Genomic DNA, 14,872 nt, shown 5'->3' with positions numbered 1-14,872 from the left:
CTCACCCAGCCAACCTCTACCTCTCTGAGAACATGCCTGATGCTGGGGAGAGGTGTGGACCACCCCTTCTCCCTGGATTTCTTTCAGCCACTGGAGAGAAGACAGGGTGGTTGGGCTCAGTCCGCCATGCTGTTGGGCATCTGGGCTAACTTCCCAGATTCTCTGGGGTATACAGGTGGAGACGGAAGTCCCATCCACCTTTACAGGAAATCTGTCCTCTGTTGGGGGCAGAGGCCAGCAGCGCTCTATTCCATTGTCAGCAGTTCAGCGGGGTGTAGGAGCTTCTCTACATCATCTGCTCCAGCTAACTGTTGGGGAGAGAGGCTTACTGTCCCAGCTCCCTGGAACTCCACAGTTGTTGCCGGTGCTGGGCAGAGGTTGGTAGCCCTCTGCCCGGTTGCTAGCACTTCTGCTGGTGTTCTGTTAGTGGAGACCACAGGCCCATCCACTGACACCAGATCAAGCTGCAGTTGTGAGGTGACGACTGCATTCTCTCCTTGGATCCAGATCTTTAGCTCGTGATAGACTGCCACCTCCTCACCCTCGGCCTCCAGAATTGCTGCAGGTGTGTGGCAGAGGTCTTGGACCCTCTGTCCGGTTACCAGCACTTCTCCTGGGGGTTTGCTAGGTGGGTTCTCCTCAGAAACTACAGAAACGTCTATTAAATCCCCAGTCTCTGGAATTGCTAAAAGTGTGGGACAGAAGAACTCTGCCCTGTTGTCAGAACTTCAGGTTTGGGGACGACAATCTCCGGAGTTTCCACTGCCGATTTCTCTGGCATGCTGCTGAACGTGTTCTAGAAGTTTCCTGTATGCCCTTTCCTGATGCTGTTCCTTCCTTAACAAATGGTCCAGATCAGGTTTAAGCTCTGAGACCCCTGCAAGACCGAGCATAGCCCCTTTATATTCTCACAGGTCCTTGAGGGTAGGTTCCCCTTCATCGCCAAACACAAAACGATCTGTAAGGCTCTCCCACAGCAATCCAGGGCCTCCAAAGTCGTATCCTCCGGAGAGCATTCTGTTGTCTCCCCTAAATATCCCTGCTCTGCGTGCCATTGCAGAGCCCAATAATGATTGTCCAGCTCTATCTCCTGCTGGACCAGCCTGTCCAACTCGGTCACCCATTGCTCCTGGGGCCGCTCTCCCAAGAATGCCATCCGCAATGCCCGTTGGTCACTGGCCCGTTGCTCTTGGGTTGGAAAGCACTTGCCCTGTTTTTATACCAGCGAACTGGAGGGCTCCAATCCAGAGCTCCACCCGAATCCGCTGCCTGGGCTCCAGGTATTCATCCTCAGACACAGTCCTGGTGTATGCTGAAAGGACGGTCTGCAGCAGCCCCGGGAACTCTGATGCCAGGTCCATATCTCCGCTGGGGTGACTTAAGTCTGCTATCCTGATCTTGGATCCCAGTGGAGGTTTGGATGTCCCAGACTGCAGGAAGCAACCCACTGCTTGCCACCAATGTGATGGAACCGATCCCACACTCCGATTGAGTACTTCCGTCAGTATACCGCTTCCTAAGTCTGAATATAGATATCAGATATTCCAACCGCTCACAAGCACAAAACAAGATGACACTTGCTTAGCTGCTCAGCATGGACTGATTTATTAGAACCAAAATGCCAAGTATTTATAATACAGTAGAAGACTAAAACCTACTATTTATTGCCAGGTTATTGGTAGCAAGGAAATGGATGAGAAGGACACCCCCGAGCATGCAAGAATGGATAGCTACCATTAATGGTGTCCTTCCATATAAGAAAGAAATATATGTACACGGGCTGCCCAGCTAAATACAGGAAAATTTGGGACATATGGTTAAATAATGCAGCTACTTGCAACGCCATCGCTGACAATCCTTGATCCCAAATGTACTAGCCTCTTAGATTGTCCATCCTTTTTGTTTTTGCCCCTCTTTTCCCCCTTCTCCCCAGGTTTTACAGTGTTGATTGTTTATAGTTCCTTTGTCGTTCTGTCCCAGTGAAGTAATCTACCTCCTACTTATGTGACCCTACTGGCGATTCTGCAAATGTACCTTCTCCATCCGCTTGGTCTCTGTTACTCTCTGCTCTTATCCAGCATACTGTATTTTTGCTTTAACTGCCTACTGTATGTATTTTGTAATCTGTATTTGTGAACCTTCTCAATTCAATAAACACTTTCTTTGTAAAAAAAAAAAAAAAAAAACCTAACCTAATTAGCATGAGCTAATTATCTAAATCAACACTCAGACTAGTTGACTGAGGGATAAGACTTTTCGTCTCCTAGCTCACTAACAATTCAATAAACGTTACCATAAACATCAACACAGGGTTAATTAGCCCAAACAACAATGTGTGGAATACTATTTACATTTACATTATACAAGCCAACAGACAGGTGGCTGGAGTTCATGACCGCATCTGACAGTGTGTGTCCCAACAGCATGAGGCAACACACATTATATATACATATATACAGCATTGAATCTGACTAGCACAGATTATAGTGGGGTTCTCATTCAACCTGTGCACCTTAAAATCCAGGGCCCATAATCAGTCGGCAAGAGGCTAGCATTCAATCTTCTCAAAAAGCCTGTATCCCGGCTAGGTCTGTCACACTGGGCCATAGTAAATAATTTATTTTTTACATTTTTGGATGCAAAGGTTTTTTGCATACACTAATGTGCATAGTTATACTTAAAATGTTATTTTAAATTAATTCCGCCTGCATTTCTGGTGATCCTTTGAAATTTATAGCCACAGCAAAGTGAACAAGATAGCTAGCTAGCTTTTGTTAGGGATTGTTGTATTATAATTAACTGCTCACAATAGTTGTATAATACAGGAAATGTTTGTTTGCTTCTCTTAATGAAGTAAAGATATATGGAATGGTATTGTAAAACCCTTCATGATTTATGTTTTTTGTCGTTCAGGCCTACTACGCTCGTGATGCACTGGCTAAGAACATGTATAGCAGACTATTTTCATGGCTTGTCAACAGAATAAATGAGAGTATTAAGGTGAGACATTCTTCTTTTTTTTTCTTTTTTTTTTTTTCTTTTAGTGAGTTCATTTTTTGAGTTCTGATGCTTACATGAAAGTAATATTGGTGAGGCATATACATTTTCAAATTTTTCATATACAGATTTGTAGATTTTCTTTGTGTGTTTAAAACGGTTATTCAACGCAAGAAGTATTAAGATAACCAGTTAAGCTGCCTTGAAAAGTGAAGGAGCGCAAGGTCTCTAACATCCACCAGCTCTGTGATGTTGTCATGGAGGAGTGGAAAAGGACTCACGTGGCAACCTGTGAAGCTCTGATGAACTCCATACCAAAGAGGATTAAAGCAGTGCTGGAAAATAATGGTGGCCACACAAAATATTGACACTTTGGGCCCAATTTGAAAATTTTCACGTAGGGGTGTACTTGCCTTTGTTGCCAGTAGTTTAAACATTAATGGCTGTGTGTTGAGTTATTTTGGGGGGGACAGCAAATTTAGACGGTTATACAAGCTGTACACTCACTGCTTTACATTGTAGCAAAGTGTTATTTCTTCAGTCTCATGAAAAGATATAACAAAATCTTTACAAAAATGTGAGGCGTGTACTCACTTTTGTGAGATACTGTAGGTCATTTAACCTTAAGCCTGGGTTCACACTGGTGCGATACAGACACCGTGTGTGATTTGCACAAGAATCGCACCACATTCCTGTTCTCATCACATATTATGTCTGTGCGGTGCAATTTCAGCCATATATTTTGTATGGCTGAAATCGCATCCACACTAAAATGATGCAAGGCCCTCCCCCCTCCCCCGAATTGCATCATATGGGTGTTCACCCACCTGTGTTCATGGATGTTAGAAATCGCGCTGCATCTGTGATCTGTTTCAGGGTGTGGTTAAGATAACATTGACACCTGCAGCAGATCTCATGGACAGCGCAGCAGATCTCATGGACAGCGCACGATTGCTTATAGTGTGATGCGGGGAAGCGCAGCAAATGCGTTTCCCACTTTGCTTAAGTGTAAACCAGGCCTAAAATTCACCACAGTTAATTTAGCTAATAGATAAGAATCACGAAAGAAGACATCCTGACATGCTATTTATACTTTTTTTTTTTTTTTAACAGATCTATTTATACTGTTTAGTGTGGAAGCCCCATTTGGCAGTGCCCTCCTACAATATGTACAGTGTGATATAGGCCATATAGTTGACGTGTATCTGTGCCTCCTGCTCTACAGTCAATAAAACAAATATAGATTTGTAGCATTAGTAGCTGAACTGTAACCATTCCATTTTCCCAGTTTTGACACTTATTTTCACTTGTACCTACAAATAAGCCTTACCTTTAGGCAGGGGCGTTGCTAGGTCTGTAAAATATATGGGGCTAGAGCCCATAGCAGCGGTCACCAACCTTTTTGCAGGCTCGGGTGGGGGGAGGGGGCCACACTGGTGGTAAGCAACTTTTTGCGGGCAAAGGCTGGTGTTGGCGTTTCAGTCATCGTAGCACCATTGTTGATATGGTGTCGGGGTGATCTAAGCGCATTGTTTCTATTGTTACATTCTAATATATAATGAAGTGGTTCAACTCACCATAATGCAAAATTAGTGGGAGCCCTGCCTGGGCGTGTCACTTGCCATGTCTCCTGCCACCAGATGCAGCATGTCCCTTGCCACCATCGGCTGTCACCAGATACAGCTTTTTAATTTGCCACTTTCACCGGCCACCTAGATGTGGATTGTCACTTGCCATGTCGCCTGCCACCAGATGTGGGTTGTTAATTGCCACATCACCTGCCACCATTTGCAGATAGCTACGTCACCTGTCACCATTTGCGAATTGTCACTTGCAACTTCACCTGCCGCAGATTGTCACTTGCCATGTCACCCGCCACCATTAGCAGATTGTCATTTGTCATGTCACCTGGCACTAGATGTGGGTTGTCACTTGCCATGCCAGCCAGTGCCACCAAATGTGCATTGTCGTTGCATTGGTAGCAGGCTGGCAGCACTGGTCAATTTAGTGAGGGCAGGAGATGTGGGGCGGGCAGTGAGAGATGATGTAATCTCTCTGCTCCCCGCTGCACCTCCAACATTGAAGAGAACCCACGCTGTGAGGGCGGAAGAGCGCTGACGTGTGGTGAGCAGTGAGAGATCATGTCATTTATCTGCTCCCCGCCGCACATCGCTCCTACGTTGAAGTGGCCCCGCAGTGAGACCGGAAGAGTGGTGACATGGAGCGGGCTGAGAGACTATTTCATTCCTGCTCATTCACCCGCTCGTCTCTCTCCTCTCTTCCATCTCTAATACAGCCCGCCGAAGCCGCGAACCGCTGGTTAGGCAGGGAACCTGTGGCAAGAGACTCTGGGCTGTGGACTCCAGATCCGGGGCTACAGCTTCAATAGCCAGCCCCTGGCGACACCTATGCCTGTAGGTACAGTAAATGTTTCCTAAACTTGCACTGTTTAGGAAATATTCACCCTGCATGCAGCTTGTGACCTCACCGGCATACATCTCTGAAGAGACGCCATACCCATGCTGTCCCTTCAGAGCTCTGTGCTGTGGCTGTGACTACCATGCGCACGTGTGGGAGTGAAGTCATTGCCAATCAGTTGGCCCGAGCACGCAAACCCAGAAGGAAGACTGGGTGAAGATGGAAGCCCAGTCAGTGTTGACAGCATGTAGCTGGAGGGCTTCGTTCTAAGGTAAGCATTTCATAATGTCTTGGTATGCAATTCATACTAGCACATTATGCCATTGCCTTGCAGGTTTTTCATTTTTTTTAAAGGATGTGGTTTACTACCGCTTTAAGTATTTGGTTCATTTATTCGTTGGTTGCATCTTCAATGAAGGGGATAGGGTGAATTTCCAGAAGAGCAGCTTTTGCTCATCTGTGTGCTTGAATACAGATTTTTCTAAACTGGTGGATTTTAATTGTATAAGTGCTCTAATATACACCTTTTTCCTGTTTGTTTTGTAGGCACAGATTAAAGTCAGAAAGAAGGTTATGGGAGTACTGGACATTTATGGCTTTGAAATATTTGAGGTATGTGTTTTTTTTATTTTTGGCTAAAAATTGTATTTATTGTAGTATCAATGATTTCAAATATTTGTTCAAAATATCTTGGTTTTTAAATAATATACAAAATGAGAAGAGAAAGCGATATTAGGAAGCAGAAATTAAATTTAGAGGAGAAATAAGCTTAAATAGCTTGGCACACAGATAAGGATCTTTTAGCTGTGTGTAATTTTCAAATCTCGATCGACTTATCTGAACAAACTGTATAAACCAAAATATAAAAACCAATAGTGTAATTTATACTTACTGCCCTACCCTTAGGTGGGCAGACCACTACCTTAGTGACCAATAATACAAATGGTGTAAATCAGTTGATCAGATCTAGAAAAACACCACGTGAACGCAGAAAAAGTCTCTATGAACATAAAAATTGGTGAACAGAGAAACAGCTATAATAGATTAGATAAAAATGATATCCTCCATAGATGAACAGTGTTCAATCCACCACCATATGTCTCAATTCACTTCTTACCGGAAATTCATGACCCCCCACTACAGAGGGTCACAATGAGCATATAGGTGTGTAATCGTCCCCCACTCCAAAGGAATCCTTATTGATTGCCTTGCACCACAGTTTACATATGTAAATGACTGGATATATTTTCATGGAATACCTCTCATATATTTGGAAGGCTCAAGATATGCACCATGAAACAGAGATAAAGCTCCAATAGTGTAAAACCCTTTATTATAAAAACTTAAAGATATAAAATAACACAATAAAAATGGAACTTCAGAGCCTTAAGTCCGTTCCGCCGGCCTGACGCACGTGGACAAACCCGTCCTTCCTTCCACACCGAACACGAGGTGATGTTAGGGTGCCACTGGATTGAACACTGTTCATCTATGGAGGATGTCATTTTTATCTAATCTATTATAGCTGGACTGTTTCTCTGATCCCTGCGCATGCGGCGTAAACAGTGGCGTGCAGGCGCACTGGGGCAGGCCGCAGATTGCGGCGATATGCTGCAAGTGTCAGCTCCCGTGCACATGCGTGGGAGTGAAGTCATCGCGGCTCCGGCGAATCACAGCGCCGGAGCCGCGAGACCCAGAAGTCGCTCCAGGATCCATGGCAGCGGCGAAGAGGAAGACGGAGGACCGATTCGGGGGCTTCGTTCTCAGGTAAGTTATTCATAATGAGCTAGTATGCTATGCATAATAGCTCATTATGCCTTTGCCTTACAGGGTGTGCTTTTAAAAAAAAAAAAATTTGGCCTTTTACTTCCTCTTTAAGTTCCATTAACTTAAGTGCAGAGAATTGCGTGTATTGCTTGTATATTCTAAAAATATGAGATCATTCTATATGCATGTCTGGGTACCACTTACCACAAGGGTTCTTAACCTGGGCTCCATGGATGGGTTTCAGGGGGTCAATGACAGTAAGATAAAAATTTTTTTACTATACAGACCTCCCCATCGTCCCAATCAGCGGTTTCCCATTTAAATAAATCCATAAATAAAAAAACTCACCCTGCCACTGCTTACTGTATAGCGCCTCCTGCCAAGTGTCTCATGGCTTGTTGTTGGCCCATGTTTGCTTTAATTTGTATCATCCTTCTCTGCACAACCGCTGTCTTTGCCACTCCATAGCAGGAAGTGTAAACTCTATTTTTCTAGTAGCATTAATAGTAGATTTGAGTAGAATTAAAATGGCCTTGTTTATTTGCACAACTTGAACCCGGGCGCTCAGGTTCAGTACATCACGGATCTGGTGGACAGATTACTGGGATGGGCAGGGGAAGACCCAGCTGTCATGGTGCACCTTGGTACCAATGACAAAGTCAGAGGAAGGTGGAGTGTCCTAAAAAACGATTTTAAGGACTTAAGAGCTAAATTGAGGAAAAGGACCTCCAAGGCAGTATTCTCAGAAATACTACTGATACCTCGAGCCACAACAGAAAGGCAGAGGGAGATTAGGGAAGTAAACAAGTGACTGAGGAGCTGGTGTAGTAAGGAGGGGTTTGGATTCCTGGAGAACTGGGCCAACTTCTCAGTCAGTCATCAGCTCTCTAGAAGGGATGGACTGCACCTAAATGAGGAGGGTGCAGATCTGCTGGTAGCGAAGGTGGCCGAAAAGTTAGAGGGGCTTTGAAACTAGGTGACTGGGAGGGTCCAGAGGTAGAGATATTTAGCGTGGAACATATTCCAGAGGGTATTATTGGGGGCATTAGTGGTAGTTGACTAAAGCACCTAAACCCAAGGTAAGTATAGTACCTAGTCCTATTTGCAACCTCAGAACACCCAATAAGTGGACAATGTGGGAGCGGTCTAAACTACGTGGCATGTTCACCAGAAGTCTGGCAGACAAGCTGGGAGAACTAGAGCTACTGTTAGAGGAGGATTTTGATTTTATAGGAATTTCAGAGACTTGGCTCAACAGCTCTCGAGATTGGCTGGCAGCCATTCAAGGGTATTCCCTATTTCACAGGGATAGAGAGGGTAAAAAAGGGGGAGGGGTATGCCTGTATATCAAAAATTATGTACAAGCGAATGTGAGCGATGGCATCACTAAGGGAGCAAGGGAGGAGGTGGAATCCTTATTGGTAGAGCTGCAAAGGAAAGAAACTAAGGGGGAAGTAATACTGGGAGTATTCTATAAGGCCCCTTTACCAGAGGGAGGAGGTGGACCCCCTATCACAATTGGGATTAGCGGCAAGGATGGGAAGTGTCATCATGGGGGATTTTAATTATCCAGACATAGACTGGGTGGAAGGAACCGCACATCTTAGGATCGCCAGTTTCAAAATGTCTTGCAGGACAATTTCATGGATCAGATGGTAAACACACCAACTACAAACAAAGCATTACTAGACCTACTGATTACCCACCATAAAGACTTGACCATGGATGTAGAAATACGGGGCAATTTAGGAAACAGCGATCACAGGTCAATTTTGTTTCAGTATAAATCACACTAATGGGAAACATAAGGGGAATACAAAGACACTGAATTTCAAAAGAGCCAACTTCCCTAAACTACGAGTCTTGCTAGAAGATATAAATTGGGATAAAATCTTAGGAACAAAGAACATGGAGGAGAAATGGATATGCTTTTAGAGCATATTAAATAAGGGCATTAGCCAGTGCATCCCAATAGGAAATAAATTTAAGAGAGCTAATAAAAGTCATGGGCTGCTTAACTCCAATTTAAAAATGCATATAAAGGCAAAGGAGAAGGCCTTCAAAAAATACAAGGCTGAGGGATCATAATTGGCATTCCAACTTTACAAAGAATGCAACAAGACATGTAAGGGTGCAATCAGGGTGGCTAAGATAGAACACGAAAGGCACATAGAGGAGAATAAGTACATAAATAGTAAGAAAGGGAGGTCAGATCATATTGAGCCCATAAAGAATGATGGAGGGAATCTGGTTACTAAGGATGGAGAGGTAGCAAAGGTATTGAATTTATTCTTCTCCTCAGTCTTCACAAGGGAATGGGGGGGGGGGGGGTGCTTCAGTAGCCAAAACTGCATTGTTTATCCTCATGGCACTTCACAGAAAGCACCCTCATGGGTAACAGAGGACAGAATTAGAAATGGACTTGAATATTTTCTGATCACTGCATTTAGTGTCAGTTGTGACAGTAAAAACTGTCAGGGCAGTTAGTGTTAGGTCCAGGGTAGCCCCCTACCACCCCCCAATAAAGGTTTAACCCCCTGATTGCCCCTAGAGTTAACCCTTTCACCCCATTTTGCCAGTGTCACTAAGCGATCATTTTTCTGATCACTGCATTAGTGTCACTAGTGTCGCTAGGTTGCTAGTTATTTTTTTAGGTTCACCGCCAGGTTTTTATAGTGCTAGGTACCCCGATATACTACCCAATAATGGTTTTAACCCCCTGATTGCCCCTAGTTAACCCTTTCACCAGCGATCACAGTATAAGTGTCACTGGTGACGCTGGTTAGCCAGTTAGTTATTTAGGTTCCCCGTCAGGTTTTTATATAGCGCCAGGGACCCCCATATACTACCTAATAAAAATTTGAACCCCCTGATTGCCCCTAGTTAACCCTTTCACCAGTGATCACTGTATAAGTGTTACGGGTGACTCTGGTTAGTTTGCTTTTTATAGCATCAGGGCACCCACCATTTATTACCCAATAAAGGTTTAACCCCCTGATCACCCAGCGGGTCAATCCACGCGCAAAGCATACACCTTCCCGTAGTGGTATAGAATCTGAACAGATCAATATCTGATCTGATCAGATCTATACTAGCATCCCCAGCAGTTTAGGGTTCCAAAAAAACGCATTGTTAGCAGGATCAGCCCAGATACCTGCTGGCACCTGCGTTTTGCCCCTCCGCCCAGCCCACCCAAGTGCAGTATGGATCGATCACTGTCACTTAAAAAACACTAAACACTTAACTGCAGCGATCGCAGAGACAGATCCCTGCGATCGCTAACAGTTTTTTTTGTAGCGTTTTATATTTAAATCCGGAAGGCAGTGCTTGGTTTTTGGGATCCCGTACGTGGCTAGACTCCCAAAAAGTCCCCCCACATGTGGTATCCCCGTACTCGGGAGAAGCAGCACAATTTATTTTGGGATGTAATTTCACTTATGCCCATAGCATGTGTGAGCAATATATAATTTAGTGACAACTTTTTGCAATCAAAAAAAAAATTTAATATTCCTGCAACTTGTGGCAAAATATAAAATATTTCATGGACTCAACATGCCTCTCAGTAAATAGCTTGGGGTGTCTACTTTCCAAAATGGGGTCATTTGGGGGAGTTTTGTGCTATTTTGGCATTTTATGTCCTTCGAAACTGTGATGGGTAGTGAGGAGTGAAATCAAAAATTTGCACCCTTAGAAATCCTGAAGGCAGTGATTGGTTTTCAGGGTCCCGTACGCAGCTAGACTCCCAAAAAGTCCCACATATGTGGTATCCCCGTACTCAGGAGAAGCAGCAGAATATATTTTGGGGTGCAATTCCACATATAACTATGGCATGTGTGAGCAATATATCATTTAGTGACAACTTTTTGTAAACTTTTTCATTTTTTTTTTTGTTTCATTATTCAATCACTTGGGACAAAAAAAAATATTCAATGGGCTCAACATGCCCCTCGGCAATTTCCTTGGGGTGTCTACTTTCCAAAATGGGGTCATTTGGGGGGGTTTTTACTGCCCTGCTATTTTAGCACCTCAAGAAATGAGATAGGCAGTCCTAAATTAAAAGTGTAAATGTGTAAATTCCAGAAAAATGTACTCTAGTTTTTAGACGCTATAACTTTTGCGCAAACCAATATATATACGCTTATTGACATTTTTTTTACTAAAGACATGTGGCTGAATACATTTTGCCCTAAATGTATGACTAAAATTGAGTTTATTCGATTTTTCTTATAACAAACAGTGGAAAATATCTTTTTTTTTCTCGAAATTTTCGGTATTTTTCCATTTATATTGCAAAAAGTAAAAATCGCAGAGGCAATCAAATACCATCAAAAGAAAGCTCTATTTGTGGGAAGAAAAGGACGCAGATTTTCTTTGGATACAACATTGCATGACCGCGCAATTAATTACCAGTTAAAGCAGTGCAGTGCGAAATTGTAAAAAGACCTCTGGTCCTTAGGCTGTTAATTGGTCCGGGGCTGAAGTGTTTAAAGTGGTTCTGCACCTAAAAAAATAAATATTAAAAGCCAGCAGCTACTAATATTGCAGCTGCTGACTTTTAATAAAAACACACTTACCTGTCCCAGGGTCCAGCGATGTCGGCGGCAGATCCGCCATCCTCTGTCAGGGAATCGGGAAGTGAAGCGTTGTGGCTTCACTGCCCGGTTCCCTACTGTGCATGCGCGAGTCGCGCTGCGCGTCTCTTCTGGTCCCCGCTGTGTCCTGGGAACTGTGTGTTTCCCAGAACACAACGGGGGGGGGGGGGCGTCTGCGGGGGTCTGAGGCGGTCTGCCCGGAAGTGGGTGCAGATACCTGGATTATCCAGGTAAGTGCACCCCCCCTCCCTCCTGAAAGGTGCCGATTGTGGCACCGGATGCGGGGAGGGATCAGATTAGCGGAACTTCCCCTTTAGGGTGAAGAACCGCTTTAAGGAACTCAGTCAAGTAATTGCCAGACCATTGTGCCTAATTTTTACGAACCGTCTACTGACTGGAAGGGTACCAGCTAAATAGTTACATAGTAGGTGAGGTCAAAAAAAGACACAGGTCCATCAAGTCCAACCTATGTGTGTGATTATATGTCAGTATTACCTTGTATATCCCTGTATGTTGCGGTCGTTCAGGTGCTTATCTAATAGTTTCTTGAAATTATCGATGCTCCCTGCTGAGACCAAGGCCTTTGGAAGGGAATTCTACATCCTTGCCACTCTTACAGTAAAGAACCCTCTACGTAGGTTAAGGTTAAACCTTTTTTCTTCTAATGTTAATGAGTGGCCACAAGTCTTGTTAAACTCCCTTCCGTGAAAACGTTTTATGCCTATTGTAGAGTCACCACTACGGTATTTGTATATTGAAATCATATCCCCTCTCAAGTGTCTCTTCTCAAGAGAGAATAAGTTCAGTGCTCGCAACCTTTCCTTATAACCAATATCCTCCAGACCCTTTATTAGCTTTATTGCCCTTCCTTGTACTCGCTCAATTTCCAGTACATGCTTCCTGAGGACTAGTGCCCAGAACTCGACAGCATACTCTAGGTGCGGCTGGACCACAGTCTTGTAGAGCGGGAGAATTATTGTTTTATCTCTGGAATTAATCTCCTTTTTAATGCATGTCAATATTCTGTTTGCTTTGTTAGCAGCAGCAGCCTATCATCTACAAGGACCCCCAGGTCCTTTTCCATTCTAGATTCCCCCAGAGTTGCTCATACCAGTGTATAGATTGCGTTCATATTTTTGGATGATTGGAGAAAAGCCAATGTAGCACCAATATTTAAAAAATGGCCAAGATACATCCCTGGGAATTACAGATCAGTTAGCCTAGCAGAAATACTATGCAAGCTCTTGGAGGGGATGATAAGGGGCTATATTCAAGATTTTAGCAATGACAATGGCATCATTAGCAGTAATCAGCATGGATTCATGATGAATTGTTCTTGCCAAGCAAATCTATTAAAACTCTATGAGGAGGTGAGCTGCCATCTAAAGGAAGGCCTGTAAACGTGGTGTACCTGGATTTTACAAGAGTACTTGATACAGTTCCCCATAAATGTTTACCATGCAAAGTAAAGTCAGTTGGCATGGACCATAGGGTGAGTACATGGATTTTAAACTGGCTACAGGGGCAAGTTCAGAGGGAAGTGATAAATGGAGAGTACTTGGAATGGTCCGGGGGGAAAGTGGGGTGCCCCAGGGTTCTGCCTTGGGATCAATCCTATTTAATTTATTCTTAAACGACCTGGAGGATGGGAACAACAGTTCAATCTCTGTATTTGTGGACGATACTAAGCTAAGCAGGGCAATAACTTTTCCGCAGGATGTGGAAAACTTGCAAGAAGATCTAAACAAAATAATGGGGTGGGCAACTACATTGCAAATGAGGTTTAATATGGAAACATTTAAAAAAATGCATTTGGGTGGCAAAAATATGAATGCAATCTACTCACTGGGGTAGAACCTCTGGGGGAATCTAGGATGGAAAAGGACCTGGGGGTCCTAGTAGATGACAGGCTCAGCAATGTCATCCAATGCCAAGCTGCTGCAAGCAATGCAGACAGAAGATTGACATGCATTAAAAAGGGGATTAACTACAGAGATAAAATGATAATTCTCCCACTCTAGACAACTCTGGTCCGGCCGAACCTGGAGTATACCGTCCAGTTCTGGGCACCAGTCCTCAGAAAAGATGTGCTGGAACTGGAGAGAGTTCAGAGAATGTCAACAAAACGAATAAAGGGTCTGGAAGACCGTTATGGGGAAAGGTTACGAGTACTGAACTTATTCTATCTGGAGAAGAGACACTTGAAAGGGGATATGATTTCAATGTACAAATACCATACTGGTGACCCCACAATAAGGATAAAACTTTTCTGCGTAAGGGAATTTAATAAGACACGCAGTCATTCACTAAAATTTAGAAGAAAATTGGTTTAACCTTAAAGTGCGTTGCGGGTTCTTTACTGTAAGAGTTGTTAGGGTGTGGAATTCCCTTCTACAGGCAGTGCTTTCAGCAGGCAGCATTGATGATTTAAAAAAACTATTAGATAAGCACCCGAACGACCACAACATACAGGGATATACAATGTAATACTGACATAAAATCACAGTTGGACTTGTGTCTTTTTCAACTTTGCCTACTATGTAACTATGCAAGATGATTGTATTTAATTTTTGTAATGATTAGCCATTACCTATTGCATGAAAAGGAGTGAGTTTTTGCCAAGATTGTTTTTATTTTTTTTATTCTAACATTGTGTATGTCATATACTGTATGTGCGAGGCAATCAAATGTAGATAAAATAAAGTACATATATAATTACACGCAAAGTTTTGTTTATGCAAATATTGCTAGGGAGGGAGTCCATAGCTTTCATCAGATTTTTAAAGGATAAGTTCACCTTTTGGAATATATTACATGTTTTACCCGTATTTAGGGTGGAACGTGTAACTTTTTTTTTTTTCCTGCAAACCAATGTGCATTTATTATTTTTTGTAAAATGGTGAACTTATCTTTTAAAGGGATCTGTGACTCAAAAAAAAAAAAGGTTTAAAACCACTGACTTAGGCTGGCCATGCATTATACAATTTTATTGTACAATTTTCCTTTTGATTTACTAAAACCACACATATTATAAGGTCAAATCAAAACCGTTTCAATTTTTTTTGCCTTCAGGAATGGCCCTTGCACTACTAGTTGAA

The 14,872-nt window shown here is 43.2% G+C and overlaps 1 protein-coding gene across 5 annotated transcripts in view; it reads left to right on the top strand.

Moving 5' to 3' along the window:
• MYO1B (myosin IB) overlaps positions 1-14,872 on the top strand; it is a 420,293-nt gene that overhangs the window by 272,366 nt on the left and 133,055 nt on the right. For all 5 annotated transcript variants that reach the window (XM_077448750.1, XM_077448748.1, XM_077448749.1 and 2 more), the window contains exons 12-13: positions 2,914-3,000; positions 5,962-6,027. In XM_077448750.1, the coding sequence (XP_077304876.1) occupies positions 2,914-3,000; positions 5,962-6,027 (153 nt within the window). The remainder of the gene's footprint in view (positions 1-2,913; positions 3,001-5,961; positions 6,028-14,872) is intronic.

The sequence above is a fragment of the Lithobates pipiens genome, unplaced genomic scaffold, assembly GCF_037356315.1.
Source record: "Lithobates pipiens isolate NorthernLeopardFrog02 unplaced genomic scaffold, aLitPip1_a1.2 Scaffold_22, whole genome shotgun sequence".
Lineage (NCBI taxonomy): Eukaryota > Metazoa > Chordata > Amphibia > Anura > Ranidae > Lithobates > Lithobates pipiens.
The sequence above is the reverse complement of the archived record's forward strand: the minus strand, read 5'-3'. Positions and strand labels throughout refer to the sequence as shown.